Genomic DNA, 15,988 nt, shown 5'->3' on the forward strand with positions numbered 1-15,988 from the left:
CTGCTCTTAATTTATGCAAATGCGACAACATTTCTTCGACGGCTTTCTTCAGATGCAAAACTACATCAAGCATACTCACACTTATACGTCTGTTTATGTGTGTATGTAATATGCAGTAATAACAATAAACTTTTTGGCAATAGACCGTTTTGGCGTCAACACACGCCAGCGCTTTTAGCCCACAGACTGGGGGTGGCCAAGCCGAACCGCAAATAAACAAAAACCCGCGAAAATCTACACAAAAATCTTTACAAAATCTTTTCAGCAAGAGAGTGAAAACAGCTAACGAATTAGTTTAGCACTTTTGAAAGTTGTCAGCGGGGGAGAGAGCGCAGTGAGGAGTGATCTCTCAGGGAAGCGGACAAACGGACATACGGACATGCGGACACTGCGGACATGTACCCCTCGTCATACGCTTTGCACACTAAAATGAGGGCCCAGGGCACGGGCACGGGCACGGGGAACGACTTTGTCTTGGCTGAAACATAAAACTCTTTATAATTGCACTGTAAACATTTCACTTTCGTTTTTATTTCACCTTTTTTGGGGCTTTGTCTTGGAAATCATTTTACTTAACACAAAATGTCGTCGTCGCCGTCGTCTCCGCGCATCGTGCACAGAATAATTTCTGCGGCTGTCTCTCACTCCGCGCTTTCCCCATACCCATCCCCAACGAAACTGTATGATGTGCATACTCGTATGTGGGTGCCCAAAGATAAAGATTGCGAGACAAGGGAGCACTGAGCTGCACTGCCAGTTCAGAGCTGAGCGCCGAGCGCTGAGCGGCTCTGAGGATTCAATTAGCATCTGTCCAGATTGTCTTTCCCGCATTTGCATTAATGAGGCAGGCGAGTGTTTGGTTTCTTTTTGCGGTTGCGGTTGCCAAATCGTGGCAGCTACTGCCGCTGACCCCCACGAATGACCCCGCCCCGAGAGCTGACATTTCCGCTGGTCCTACCCAGGAGTTGCAGCACGCAGCAAGCAGCTACACCCAAAGCCCGACTAATGATGTGATTTCGGCTCGATTCTCTTGCAGATCAACCTCCAAGGCAAAGTATCTGCCGCGCCAGAGCCATGATAAGCTGAACAACACGGACCCGGACCATGGCATCTACAAGCTGACGCTCACCTCCAACGAGGATCTGGTGGCGCACTCAAAGCCCAGCTATGCGGTGAGTGGCGGCAAGCTGCCCAACAACCTCCCCGATGTCCTGCCACTGGGCGTGAAGCTGCAGCAGCAGCCGACAAAGCCACAGCCAGGCTCCCCCAACGGAGAGGGCAACGTGACGCTGCGGTACGGCTCCAACAATAACCTCGCAACGAAGTCGCCCACGAATGCCGCCCCTCACTACACCATGATCTATGGTCAGGCCATGGCCGGGCATGGGGGCCAGCGATACTCCACGCCGCCACTGGGACACGGCTACGGGAAGGCGACGCCGCCCCAGCACTACACGAGATCTCAGTCGTACGACGTGAAGCAGACATCCGTCCTGCTGCCCGCACAGCAAAAACATCTCATGACCCAGTCGCATGTGGACCTCAAGCAAGCCGTCCATGACCTCGAGACGACGCTGGAGGAGGCGATGCTGCCACCGCCAACGCCCACGGCCACACCCACCGACACACCGACCCCAACACCGCCGAGACTCTCGCCGGCCACTTCCAACTCGGACTGCAGCCTGAGCTCGCACAACAGTTCGCTGGAGTGCAGCATAATTCCTATCAAAACGAATGCGAACACGGTTCCTACACCCGAGGCGCACATCTTCCGCGCCGAGGTGATCAGCACCACCCTGACGAACGCACCCAAGCCGGCGATGAACCGCCAGGAATCTCTGCGGGAGAACATCGAGAAGATCACGCAGCTGCAGTCGCAGCTCATGTCCGCGCACCTCTGCGACTCTGGCCTGCTGGCTGGCTACACCGGCGCAAAGTTGGCCAATCACAGTCCCAGTCCCAGCACAGAGCTCGCGCTGTCGCTGCAGCCACCGCCCAGTCCGCCCAGTCCACCGCCCGTCGAGGAGCAACCAATCGAAGTGCAGGCTGCGGCCATCGAAGGTCTGCAGCTGATGCAGCGCAGCGAACTCGTGCTGATGGTCAGTGCCAAGCCCAGCACCACGGACATGGCCTGCCAAACGGATGAGCTGGCGGACAGGGACACCGATCTGGTGGCGGGACGGGAGGAGCAGCAGACTCGGACCACACTGCAGCCGCGCCAGCGTCAGGCCATTGAGCTGGACTACGAGAACCTGAGCAGCGAGCTGCTGAAGCTGCTGGCGCCCAACGACAAGCTCGTCGACATCCTCACACCAAAGAGCTGCAAGCCCACCTCCCACTACGTCAGCAATCTGTACAATCCGAATGTGCCGCTGCGCCTGGCCAAGCGGGACGTGGGCACCTCAACCCTGATGCGCATGAAGGCGGCCACCGCTGCGCCAGAGACCACCAAGGTGGTCAGCGTGGAGCTGCAGCTCGGCGATGCGAGTTGCGAGGGAGCGAATGTCATCAAACAGAAGCTGGTGAGTACTCCGCAGCATTGAAGCCTTTCCTCTACTAATTATCCACACGTAATCCCCAATTCAGGATGAGCTGATCAAACGGTTGAACCAAAAAATTGGCGCCCTCAAGCATGAGCAGCAAACCATTGGCGAGGAGTGCGCGACGAACGACAAACTGGGCCATGAATTGTTTGCCAAGCTGGCGGAGAGTGTGCGCCCCAGCCAGGCGTCCAAGTTCCGGACCTACATCGACGATGTGGGCCACATCACAAGTCTGCTGCTGTCCCTCTCCGAGCGTCTCTCCCATACAGAATGCAGTCTGGAAACGCGTCAGCAGGATAAGGTGAGTGCCCGCATGGCCATACCTTATGTGAACTGTTGCTAACTTATGCCTCTTCCATTTGCAATCCACAGAGCGTGCTGGAATCGAAGCGGACGCGACTGTATGAGCAGCTGGAGGAGGCGCAGCGCCTCAAGGCGGACATCGATCGACGCGGCAGCAGCATTGCCGGCCTCCTGGGCAAACATCTCAGCGCTGATCTGTGCGCAGACTACGATTACTTTATCAACATGAAGGCCAAGCTGATTGCCGATGCACGCGACCTGGCCGACAGGATCAAGGGCGGAGAGGAGCAGCTGGGCGCCCTCACCGATGCGCTAGTCCAAAGCGATTGCTAAGTTTGCAGACTGCCTGCCCCTCAGCAGACTGCCGGCCAATTTTCCCAGCTGTCAACTCAAAGTTGAGAGCCGCACGAGAGAATTATCCAGCCGTCCGCAATGTGTATTAGTTTAAAAAGATGTGCTTCATTTCAACGCCCACACTATAATGATTTAATTGTATGTTCATTTGTGATTTTCAACTAGCTTGTAGGTTAATTATTCTATGTATCGGTCGCCGCCTAAGCGTAAGCATTTTTTACATAATTATCAAAGCAAAGATAAACATTATGCATTAATAAAACGAGAAGGGACGTGTGAGACGCTTCTTACGCGTCACAACTTTTATACCCGGCACTCAGTACTACATCTGCAACTTAGCGGTTATTTGTCAAATTTTACATTTTTTCTTCATCTGTCATCTACATCAACAACACTACTCACGCCAACACGCTCCTTTAGCTCGCCACCCTCCCCTAGAAACACACACTGCAGAGTCAGGGCAGAGTCGCGGCAGAGACGTGTCAGGGGCAGAGGCCAATAAACTGAAGTATCTTTTGGGGGCTGCTTTTGTTCTCAAAAGTATAGCATTCTTTCAGGCTGAAAAGTTCCCAATTACAAAATAGCGTAGGACAGCCATATCCTGAAGTCCTTGTGGTCCTTGATGGACTCAAGCGATACAGGAGACTCGTACCTTCGCCAGGAGGCATGCCATGTCCTGATCCGACAGGAAACAGCCGAGTTATAGCGTTGAAGGGGATTATATAGAAAAACAATATTCAAATGGCATTATCCTTAATGTCCTAGCACACGAAGTGATCCGGGACATTTTCCCGATCCCGAGGAGGCGTGACATATCCTTTTTGGACAGGAAACAGCTGAGCTATAGCCTTGTAGAGATTAAAAAGAAAAAACAACGTGAAAATGGCATTATCCTTAATGTCCTTGCACCCGAACTGGTCGCAAAGGATCCAGGACATTGTGCCGATCACGAGGGGGCGTGGCACATCCTGGACGGACTACAAATAAAGGATAAAACAACAAAACAAATCTCTCCTGTTATTTTTGTCAAATTTTGACAGTCACCTCTTTGCACAGTGGCGCCCACGCGATGAAGACGGTCATTTCTGGAACTAAAATAACGTAGTTCGAGAATTGGCCGATCTGTGTTGGGACGCCACTGTGAACTTTTGAAATTGCTTCACTGAAATGGCCGAAAACTGGAAAATTTTCAGACCAACAGAAGTCAGTAGAAGGTAACTAAAATTAATTGCGGTTTCATAGCATCCAGATTTTGACACAGTGAAAAAACATGGAAGCCAGTTACCTTCTGCTGAATTCTGTTCGCCTGGTACTTTGTCTGAAAATTTTCCTGTTTTCGGCCATTTCAGTGGACCAATTTCAAAATTTCACAGTGGCGCCCTAACACAGAGCGGCCAACTCTCGAACTACGATATTTTAGTTCCATAAATGGCCGTAATAATCATGGTGGCGCCACTGTGCGAACGCATTTTTAGTTTAAGAAATGGCCGTCGTGATCGCGGAAGCGCCACTGTGCTAACTACGTGGTTGGTTCACTACAAGAAAGTGTTTGTTGTACAACAATAACAAAAACATCTTTTGATGTACAAGTTGTTTTTTTTACAACAAATTTTGAGAACAACGACAGAACAGTTTTGTTTTCTTCTTTTCTCCTATATTTGTGGGCCGATCAGAATGTGCCACACCTTTTTGTAATCAGGACAACTTCCCCGATCCTTTTCAATCTCTCTCGCTTCAAGGACATCAAGGATTAAGGATTCAATTGCACATATTTCCCATTCCCATAATAAATACAATTGATGTTAGGTATATGTATGTATATGTATACTTCTTTTATTTGATATCTTCGCCTAGAATTGATTCTTAATTGCTTGGTGGAGGCACAAAGTTGTAGACGACAATCTCCAGCTGCTCCTGCCCGAACACGTACTCCAGAACGCCGCTGACTTTGTCCCATTCCAAGCCCTCAATACGCAACCGATGCGCGGTATGGCCAGCTGCTTAACGATGTTCTTGCGCTGCAAAAGGTTCGAAATGCATAAGCAAAGAATTGATCTAAAAGTTAGCGCAAGCCACTCACCATGTGTTCGCGCATCTGCTCCAGAGATGACTGCAGCGACTCGTATGTTGGTTTTCCCCAGCTTTGTGGCTTCGTCACCAGATAGTAAATGTAGCGATCATTATCCTTGAGCACAGTCACATCACCGCTGGCCTCCTTCTGGGCACGCAGCTCATCGACCTTGCCGTAGACCTCCGTGAACTTCACAGCGATGCCTGCGCCCATGGCCAAGTCAGCGCCCACGCAATGGGCCAGCGAGTGCGAGACTTTGTCTACAGTATGTAAATGTACAGTTGTGTTCAATGAAATAGTAGTGCCGCGCCACACAATTTTCACAACTATTTTTGAGACCCTTCCAGTCTTTCGATTTGAACAAGTGATACCTTTTTGGAAAGCCTGAAATGTTCACATTAGAACCCAGAAATAATCCTGGAACATTTGCATTCCATCTTCTTGTTTTACATGACTTTAGAAAAATACCCATGAAAACTGCTGTTCAATAAAATAGTAGTGCTGGGTGCAAGTATTAAAAAAAAATTAAAAAACAAATTAAATCAATTCAAAAAAGTTACCATCAGTAAGCTTAGTTTATATATTGAATGTTTTGATGAAAGAAATGTTTGAATATAACGGTACTTTTGTTTTTGGAGCGTAGAAGTAATCAATGAACGGTCCAATTTGGGAGACTTTAGAATTCGACTAAAAACTAAAATCAGGAGGTATAATGAAATTCAAAACTAATTTGAATGTGCTTTTACTGTTATATTAAATAGTTTAAGCTAAAAGAAGCACCCTGAAAAATGATTTTTTATGCGAAAAAATTGTCTTTTAGTAGATGGTTGAAGATGGTTGAAGGCAAGACCAAGGTCTTCAATATCCTCAAAAGTTATGAAAACAATTTTATATCGCTCTGAAATTGTTTTGATAGTTAATACACGACTGATTACACATTATTTAGTTGCAAGAGGTCCCCGGAAGCTACGCGTTTGAGAATAAAAGCACATGGGTACACGACTCATGTTTTGAAAAATGAGGTCATGAGGAATGTGGAATGGGCCGTGTCACAGTCCGAAAAATACTTTTGACAGACGAGTGTAAAGTTGTTTTATATGGTAAGGAAGACTCAAAAGAATATGTTTGGCGTTCACAGATATCTGATAACTGCCCAAATTCTTGAAAAAAACAACATTGGGCATGTTGGGTTGACCCTTATGGGCTACAGCCCTTTTAAACTCTTACTTCCTAGCCTTATACTGACGTATTTCATAAAGTGGTGTGTGCCAACATACTTTTTAATACAATACAGTAATATTACTATTGAAAAATGCCTATCAAAAGGATCTGTCACCAAGATAATGATCTGAAACACGCAAGAAAGCTCGCTAGGAATGGAATTTTATCCAAAGAGGTCGACACTTTTCCATGTCTTGCTCAGTCTCTAGACCAAAATCCCAACGAAATCTTATTGTAAAATGTGAAATGTGTTATTACTATTACAAATCCGTCAACCAGAGCACAGTTTTGCCAAGGTGTTTAAGAATTATAGTCTCAGATCTTATTTAAGCTTGGGCAGTACCTTATTTACACATGACAGGTGGGCGTAAGGCCATAGTGAAAACAAATTTGATTAAAAACTACATATTAAACCTCAAGAAACATATAGAACATGAAACATATGCACTAATTCCAGTTTCGTTATTTTTTTAAATTTTCTAAAAAAACACTACTATTTTATTGAACAGCATTTTGTATAGGTATTTTTCTTTAGTCATGTAAAACAAGAAGATGGAATGCAAATGTTCCAGGATTCTTTCTGGGTTCTAATGTGAACATTTCAGGCTTTCCAAAAAGGTATCACTTGTTCAATTCGAAAGACTGGAAGGGTCTCAAAAATAGTTGAGAAAATTGTGTGGCACGGCACTACTATTTCATTGAACACAACTGTATGTAAATTATTAAGAGAGACATGTTTATTAAGTGATAACATTGAAAAATTTGAAAAATAGCGCGCACAGATCACCAGTAATCATTGTGGCTATAATAATGATCCAATCGGATCCCAATTTGGTGATCTGATAGATATGGTCATTCCCTACGGAATGGCGTTTTTAGTTTTCTGTTAGATTGTAGATTGTAGATTGTAGATTTGGGAGGTTTTCGCCCTTTTGCGGGGGCGGAAGGGGGCGGGGCTCATTTTTGAAATACACTGGTTTCAGTGTGAGCATGCAGCAGTCTGGTGCCAAAATTTGGTGGCTCTAGCTCTTATAGTCTCTGAGAACTAGCCGACAAACAAGACGGACAGACGGACGGACGGACGGAGGGACTTCAAGGTTTAATTTATTTGTCTTAAAAATATTGAACCTTGAAGTATGCAACAAATTTTTTCAAAATTTCCAGGGTATAACAACTTTTGTTGTACAACATAAATTGACAACAACGACAGGGCAGCTTCCTTTTCTTGTTTCCTTCGCTCCCTGTGGTCAGATCAGGACGACCAATGAGTCCTCGTGATCGGGACAGTGTCCTGGATCGTTTGCAATACCTAAGGATGCAAGGACATTAAGGATAATGCCATTTTAAAATAGTTTTCAAATCGAATCCGTACAAAGCTATAACTCGGCTGTTTCAAGTACGATCAGGACGTGCAATGAATTCTAGCCATCGGGAGAGTGTCCTGCATCGTTTGAATACATCAAGGACCTCAAGAACTGCAAGGATATGCCATCGCTTTGTTGTGCTTTTTTGTAAAATGGACCAGCCTGAAAGTATGAAAAATAGCGCCCGCTATTTTTAAAAAATGTTCAATGATATCACTGAACGTACATGTATTTCTACATGTTACATACACTTACATACTAAACAAAGCTCCCTTGCTTGCAGAAGGGGTGATTTGAATACAAAATCCAAAATCAAATGTTCTAAAATATAAGGTCATAAGGTATACAATTCAATAAAAAGGAGGATTTATAATAAGGCAAATTGATTTTTCAATCGGTTTAAGTTATTGTGTCAGTGTTAAAAGTTTTTCCAGGCTAGTAAAATCAAAAGAACATCAAAATCGAGGAATACGATTTAAGATTAAGGTATATTGCGGTATATTTTTAAAATGATATCGTATATGTTAGTATATTTTTAATGGTCATGCGGTATATTGTATCGATAACTTACCAAAAAAAAAAGTAAATAAAACATGTCGCTAATTAAAAATTTGGTAAAAGAAACGGAGGACAAACCCAAAAAGAAAAAGAAAGGCGCCGGGTCTGGGGACAGCGATTCCGATGGCAAGGGAGGGCCACTGCGACCTTTTGTCAAGACGGCCACCGATCTGCAGAGGCTAAAATTGGAAAAACTAATGAAGCATCCAGTAAGTGGTGGCAAATTTGTTCAATAAATGTACTCACCATTAGTCTGAAATTCGCAGGAGAAGCCCGTAATCATACCAGAGCAGCGTCGCGAACGGGACTACAATGCGTCGGTGCCAACATTTGTGCGAAACGTAATGGGCAGCAGTGCCGGAGCTGGATCCGGCGAGTTCCATGTTTATCGGCATCTACGTAGGAAGGAATATGCCCGCCAGAAAAATATACAGCATCAAAGTGCCCGCGAGGCAGCGGACGATGCATACCAACAGAAAATAGATGACAACCGGCGACTGGCCGAGGAGCGCACAGCCAAAAAGAGGGCCAAGAGGCTCAAGAAGAAACAGCGAGCCAAGAAGCCACGAGAACAAAAGACAGACGTAGCAAAACCGGAATCAGAGTCCAGTGGAAGTGCGTCGGAAGGGGAAGAAGATGCTGAGGAGAAGCCAGAAACGGCAGATCCACAGCCTGAGACGGCAGACCCGAAGCTAGATTCGGCAGATCCGAAACCAGAGACCACAGAATCGAATCCAGAGACAGCAGACCCTAAGCCAGAAGTCAACATCGATGAAGTCCAACAACGTCCTGAAGAAGTCTGCTGTGGACCACCAGAGAAAGTGGATTCTCAGAATGATGCTGAACCTGAAAAAAACGAGACCTGAATTGATTATCTCTAGCCTAAGGTTTCCTCTCTGAGCCAATACATTTTCTAGTTTACTAATAAAACAAAGTTGCCGTTTTATTATTATTTATATTTTAGGTATATGTATACTAAGCGATTTCTATGTATCGCACGTATCTTTGTGTTTGTCATCTGAGGCCATCGTGTTAAAGCAGATTTTGGTGAGAAGAGAAAAGCATTGAATTGTCTTGATTTGAGTGCGTTTCTAGACTTATAATAGTGTATAAGGTGCATCTATAATTGCATTTAATCGAGTGCAGTAAATGCTTTCGAAATTTGACATCAATGGCTATAAATGGTCGAGAGGGTAGTTGTACCCTGTACAAACATGATCAAGAACCAGGGCATACAAATTTCCACTCATCGCTTGGGGGTTTTCTGTTTCTTGAAGAAGCAAGTTTTCTTTTATTGTTTCCAGTATATCGTTTATATCGTAAATCCATAGTTGTGTTCTTGTTTTTCTGCTCTCTGTTAGAATTTCAATATCATTTTGCACAAATAAATATGTATAGTATAATATTAATATATATATATATTTGCTTTTGCTTCTGCTTTTGCACTTATACAAATTATTATAATAAATTTGCAGCATTTTTCTACTATGTATTGTAAACCGTAAACGTAAATCATACTTTGAACTTAAAGCCAACTTAAACATGTAAGCATTTTGATGGATTTTATTTATGTTTATGTTAGATCCTTCTTTCTCAAAAAACAAAAGGACACACAAATCAGAGCAGAGTGAATACGGTTAAAAGAGAAGCCATCATTTGTGTGTGTCGTAGACATTACCTCACCTCATTTATGGTAAAAATTGTGTATAATAATTCAAGTATAATTCTCAATAACAAGTTTCGTTTCTCTGGTGAGTAAAAGTTTTCGTAAATCGTTGAAATACTTTCCTTCCTTCATTTGCAAACATTTAAACACTTTCAACAACATCAATGTAAACTTGTTTTATGATTTCATTTGACTTGAGTGTATGTTTGTGGATGGACAATCAATATTTATCTACTGGAACATTTTATCAGATGAATATGTTTGGTTGTGCACTCGCATGCCAAAACTCTCCATCAATCCATTCAACTATAGACGTAATTTTCTGCTTGTGCCTGTTTTTTTAAGCGAGCCGCTGCTTTTGGGATTAGCGAAGGGTCGAACGACCCGACACAGCATTACATTAAACGAAATAATAATCGTAGGTGTATATGCATAGGCATTAACGTACATGTACTTTGTATATAGTAGGTAGGTAGGTAGTTACATATTTAGTTAGAAGGTTGTACAATTAAATAAATAATTCTTTTCGCGATTTTGCATTCGGGTTTAAAATACACTACTCGTATATGTTCATTTTGCTGACGGACGCTGACACTGAAAGCGTCTGGAAAATAAACTTGCTGCTGGAGGTGGCTGAGACTGTTGCATTTATGTGTGTGTGTGTGTTGTGGGTTGCGGTGTTGTGTGTGATTTATTATATTAGCTTTATTTATGTTTAAATTGAGAAGTAAGCAAAACTTTTGCTGAGTTTTAATTTGCTTTAACGACACTCCCAGACCTTAACTGTTTGATCCACACTGCCGCTGATGACGTACGGATGCGCCTTGTGAAAATCTGCAAGGAAATATATTTAAAATGTGTGAACTCTAGTCGAGTGATTTGTACACTCACCTATGGAGGTGCAGAAATGCTGATGTGCGTAGAGCGTCTTCATGCATCGCTTGTTGCGCAAGTCCCAGACCCTGATGGTCTTGTCATCGCTGGCCGACACCAAATACTTGCCACCCGGATGGAATGCCAAGCCACGCACCCAATTGTCGTGGCCATTAAGCGTGAGCAGGCACAGTCCAACGCTCACATCCCAAATGCGTATGGTTTTGTCTCGAGAACCAGATGCAAGGAATGGGCCCTGGTGGTGGCCCTTCTTGTTGTCCGCTCCGGCTGCTTCGTTTATCGCTGATGCTGCGGCTTCCGGAGCCCAGGCAATGCACTCCACCGTGTGCTCATGATCGCGTAATTCAACCTGTGAATATGTAAATCTATTAAGATTCCATCCCTAAACAATAATCCGTATGTTTACCTTGCAGTCTTTTGAATTCGTCAACCAAACACGTATTGTGTGATCGTTTGAGCATGTGGCAAAGATGCTGCCCTCAATGTGCACTCGCACCATTCGCACCCACTCCCTATGGCCAGTATATGTCTTCACGCAGTACCTGTCGAGCAGAATGCAATGAATGAGTACCTAGCATCGATCGTTTGTCTAGGATTAGCAGCTTACCCGGTGGCCACCTCCCACATTTTGATGGTTCGATCACGTGAAGCAGACAGAACATAATCACCGGCGGGCACAAAGGCCACCGATGATACATTGTGATCGTGACCGTGCATTGTTTTAACACATTCGTAGCTCTGCTGGAAATCCCACAATTTGATGGACAAGTCAGCGCTGCAGGAAGCTTTATTGAAGATGAAGAAACGAGTCCATTAATTTGCTTTCAAGGCGAATTGATGCTAAATTAACTTACCCAAGAGCTTGCCCTGCGAATCGAATGCCACATCCTGCACAGAGTCGGTGTGTCCTTTTAGACTGCGCTCATAGTCGCCAGTTTCGAAATCCCAAATCCTAATGGTGGCATCTTCCGATGCTGAAACCATGAGGCCAAATATGGGATGAAATATAACCTGTAACAAAAATCCTTTTATTTAGAATGTTTCTTTCCGGTTAATTTCTGATCTTTCACTTACCCTCGTTATGCTGGCTCGATGACCAGTCAGAGAGAACTTCTCTGGCGGGCGTGGTATCCATTCGCCGGGCGTGCGTTTGTTCTTTGTGGGCGCACCCTCGATAACCTCTTTCTCAGCTTCGGTGAGCTTAGCCTCTAGTTCCATCACCTTCTTCTGCAGGCGTATGACCGATGTCCACTTCTTCTCCAGCAGACCGCCATACTTCTTCTCCGACTCTGTGCTGACATCGGCCTCCTTGCGGAAGGTCTCCAGTGAGTCGCCGTAGCCATTTGAGCCCAAATAATCGGCAATCGCTTGGTTACTGTACGGAGATAAATAAAATCAAACTGAATTAATAATTTGGTTTAAATAATTGATGGATTTACTTACAGCTCCTCGCGCTGCCGCTGCGACAACACCATTTTCATACTGTTCTCCGATTTGGCTTGTTTTCTGGTCTTTGCTGATCGCTTTTTCCGTTTTCAGTTCGTGCAGTTCTGCAAATGCAAGAAATAGACATGAGACATTGTACATACGTGTATGATGAGTTACTGTACTGGAAACAGGAAATTAGTTTCGCAAAAGTTAAATGCCAAAAATGCCACAGAGTTTCGTTTGAGTTCTCATGGAGGGCAAGTCACCCACATTTCGTTGCGTTTTGTGTTTTGCGATTTCGGCAAGAGTGCCCCCAAAGCCCAAAGCCAAAGGGGGCGGCAGAGGCATTTGTGTCTGTCTCTTATGCTCATCTTTCGTCTAGTCATTATGGTGTTTCTTTATACAGAGCTAAAGCGGAGCATCATCACCATCGTCACCGTCGTGATCAGTTTCTGTTTCTGGCACAAAGTTTCGAGTGGAGACTGCCATTAAAGCGCACATTGAGTGCGAATCTCAGCAGGGCTTTATAGCAGCAAACAAAAAGGAAGTTATCGAAACACTCTCAAGCTCAAATGGAATAGTTGGTGGAGCTGCACTGGCCACCAAAATTGGGTTCAAGGGTCGCCCGACAATCGAGGCATTTAAATGGAATTAGACAACGCAGCATATCTTGCTGTAACTATAAATAGTGCGACAAGTTGTTGCTGCTGCTGCTGCAAGACCATTTAATTGACTCTCAAGGTGGGCGTAAAGCAAAAGCAAATCACAGGTAGCACGCAATAAAGCGACAATCCGAAACGCAGCGAACAAACACACATATCGCTATCGCGCACGCGAGAGAGATAACCAATAGACCATTGAGCGTTGCCAAACCTCTGCAAAGGTAGCCATTGACAAAGCCAATTAGCCAGACTTAACGGCAGTTCAAGCTACTTCTTATAGGCAAATAAGGGGAACGGAGCGGAATGCGAAAGAGGCAATACAAGCAACACAAAGTCCAAGCTTACACACACACAGAGCACACACACACGCACGCAGTCTAGGAAATGACGTTTTCAAATTATTTTTGGCCAAATGATATTTAACGATTTTTTTTAACTAGCATTCGACCAACAAAAAGTGACCAAACGAGTTCAGTGTTCAGTTCAGCAGCGACCATCAATTCACACTCGTACTTCAGGCAGAGTTGGATCTGACGACGCGCATGGGACCAGCCAGGCCGTGACGTGACTCACCCACGGGACACACACATCGAGCGAGACTCTCGGGTCTTATCAGCTGTACAAGAACGGGAACGGTATAGGGAACGGACCCCCTCTTCCCATGAGTGGAAGACATTTACAAATATGAGTAGGTGGATGGATGCTACAGAAAAACTACTGCGCATCTAAATATATAAATGAAAATCAATGAAATATCAACAACAACAGAGCTCCCAACGTCACGCGTATAAATGGAAGTGGCGCGTGGGCTGGGCCGGGCTTGTCGCGTGGGGAGTTAGGGTTCCTGGTGCTCCTCCAATGCCCGAACCGAGTCAACAGAATTTCTGTTGTGGCAACCAACATTCCGATTCTTTGGCATGCGCATTGTAACTGTATCTGCCTCTGTGTGTGTGTGTGTGTGGGCTTCTGCTCTGCTTTGAAAGAAACGGTGCCACAAAGCAAACACAATGGGCATAGGGGGGCGTTTGGGTCACACGCTGCAACAGCAGACACAGAAGTTGCAGGCAGAAAAGGGTGCCAGGCACCACAAACAGTAGGAAAAAGGTAAAACCAACTATGATTCTCACACTTGTGCTTGCTCAAACTATTTTATATTTGAATTTTAAGCGATTTCCACCTCTCAGAAGCTGTGAAACAGCTCGCGCGTGTGGGCGTGTGATGTCAGAGACAATGGTTGGCAATGCATAACGACCAGGGCTGCCGAACACTACATACTTTGACAGGATGCAAGCTCTCTTTCTCCCTTGATTGCCTCTGCTGTTTGTTCTCTTTCTCTCTTTCTTGCGACAGACCTTGCACTTGCTTCTGCTTTATGGCTCTGGCATGTGTTGCAGTTGTTGTTGCTGGCTCTCGCGCTGCTTTTTTTTTTGTATTTGCGTGTTTCATTGATTAACCCACACACGCAAAGCACTTGCACATGCAGCGGCAGTGCAAAAAACTGTTTCAAGAGCAGCAAGGAAATAATGCCGAAAAACGATGAGGGGTGAGGCGCAATAAAAGCTTCTGACTCCATCGGATTGAATAGGGAGAGTAATGGACTTTGATTGAACTGGGCAATTCATGAAATAACGCACTAACCTCTTTCTGGGAAAAGCTCATGTGCTGGGAGAGCACTTTATGAGATAGAGCGCAAAAGAAAATAGATAGAGGCCCCCTTTGCTTTAACGTTTAAACAATTTGCAGTGTCAGAAGGCAGACAGACAGTTCGAGTCTAGCGCTCCCAAGCTCAGCATTTTCCACACATTCTGGGAAATTGCAACGGCAACGGGAATGCCAGGCCATGGCCGAAGCAAAAATCCAAAACGGGAAAACTGTGAAAAAGAAAATAAAACTAGATTTCTTCAGCATGTGCAGAACTGGTTTGGGGTATTTTTCAACGTTTCGCCCATGGTAAGGTGTTGGGCGATTGGTGGTAGTCTGTTGGTTCTAGAACTATTGAGCAAGGAACTGAGTGTTGGGCTGCAGCTATTCCGCGGAAGGGAATAGGTAAAAATCGATCAACGCCGGATTGGGCGAGAGGGAGGATACATTCTCCAACACATGCGCAAAAAATTCATACACAGGCACACACTGCGGCGCGGAGCGATGTGTCATCGCATTTCTGGTGGTTGTAAAATGTAATTGTTTTTTTCCTTTTTGATGTCGTTTTTGCACTGTTCAGTTATTTTTTAGTTTCTGTTTTACACATTTTTGCCCAATTTGCATAACTCTTTCTCTTGCTTTCTGGTTTCTTTTCAATAACAAACACAAAGCAAACACAATAACAACAACACACACAAACGAAAATACAAACTGTTACGACGGCCATCTTGGATAGAGGAGGGGGTGCCATGAGACTCGAAAAGGCAATATTTGCAAAATCGAAAATGGACAAATCCATCATTATACACTCAAAAGCATCACCAATGACTTTGAAATTGTGCTTTTATTTATTTATCTCGATACATAACGCACGCACTAACACACTCAAGCAACCAATGTCGTACGTATGACAATTTTTCCATTTTTCTCAGTGGCTCATTACATACCGTCGCTGTTGCGAAAAATGGGTTTGACTATGCGGTGGATCGCGGCGATTCAGATACTTGCTTTGACTATGCGCATCGAATACTTACACTTATTTTGTAATTCATATATTATATTTATAATTATTCTGATTTATTTATGTGTTTTTGACAAATTTTAGCAGAAACGAAGAGCAGAGACGCTAGTGTGACCGCAGGATCTATCGATAAAATATACCGCCTGACCATCAAAAATATACCAAAATATACGATCTCATTTTAAAAATATATCGCAAAATACTGTAATCTTAAATCATATTCCTCGATATTGCTGTTCTATTAATAATTGCTAGCTTGTTA

The 15,988-nt window shown here is 44.4% G+C and overlaps 3 protein-coding genes and 1 pseudogene across 8 annotated transcripts in view; 2 read left to right on the top strand and 2 right to left on the bottom strand.

Moving 5' to 3' along the window:
- LOC117892145 (protein Shroom) overlaps positions 1 to 3,462 on the top strand; it is a 54,359-nt gene extending 50,897 nt beyond the window's left edge. For all 5 annotated transcript variants that reach the window (XM_034798186.1, XM_034798185.1, XM_034798187.1 and 2 more), the window contains 3 exons: positions 1,037 to 2,522; positions 2,587 to 2,844; positions 2,916 to 3,462. In XM_034798186.1, coding sequence (XP_034654077.1) covers positions 1,037 to 2,522; positions 2,587 to 2,844; positions 2,916 to 3,179 — 2,008 coding nt within the window. In that variant the 3' untranslated portion in view covers positions 3,180 to 3,462. The remainder of the gene's footprint in view (positions 1 to 1,036; positions 2,523 to 2,586; positions 2,845 to 2,915) is intronic.
- Positions 3,463 to 5,026: 1,564 nt separating this feature from the next.
- LOC117889938 lies at positions 5,027 to 7,289 on the bottom strand (annotated as a pseudogene).
- A 1,142-nt stretch (positions 7,290 to 8,431) lies between these two features.
- LOC117890434 (PRKR-interacting protein 1 homolog) lies at positions 8,432 to 9,348 on the top strand. The gene is made up of 2 exons (XM_034795263.1): positions 8,432 to 8,623; positions 8,681 to 9,348. Exons 1-2 carry the CDS (start codon positions 8,450 to 8,452, stop codon positions 9,278 to 9,280), a joined length of 774 nt encoding a protein of 257 aa, XP_034651154.1. The 5' UTR covers positions 8,432 to 8,449; the 3' UTR covers positions 9,281 to 9,348.
- A 504-nt stretch (positions 9,349 to 9,852) lies between these two features.
- LOC117890432 (lissencephaly-1 homolog) lies at positions 9,853 to 15,855 on the bottom strand. 2 transcript variants are annotated; one of them, XM_034795261.1, is made up of 8 exons: positions 15,740 to 15,855; positions 12,418 to 12,524; positions 12,049 to 12,349; positions 11,829 to 11,985; positions 11,582 to 11,759; positions 11,381 to 11,516; positions 10,972 to 11,323; positions 9,853 to 10,914 (listed from the first exon to the last, which is right to left on the bottom strand). In XM_034795261.1, exons 2-8 carry the CDS (start codon positions 12,453 to 12,455, stop codon positions 10,841 to 10,843), a joined length of 1,236 nt encoding a protein of 411 aa, XP_034651152.1. In that variant the 5' UTR covers positions 12,456 to 12,524; positions 15,740 to 15,855; the 3' UTR covers positions 9,853 to 10,840. The 2 variants fall into 2 exon arrangements, with proteins under 2 accessions (XP_034651152.1, XP_034651153.1); XM_034795262.1 differs by lacking the exon at positions 15,740 to 15,855 and adding an exon at positions 15,653 to 15,671.
- Between the last annotated feature and the right edge of the window lie 133 nt (positions 15,856 to 15,988).

Source organism: Drosophila subobscura, chromosome E (genome assembly GCF_008121235.1).
Source record: "Drosophila subobscura isolate 14011-0131.10 chromosome E, UCBerk_Dsub_1.0, whole genome shotgun sequence".
NCBI lineage: Eukaryota > Metazoa > Arthropoda > Insecta > Diptera > Drosophilidae > Drosophila > Drosophila subobscura.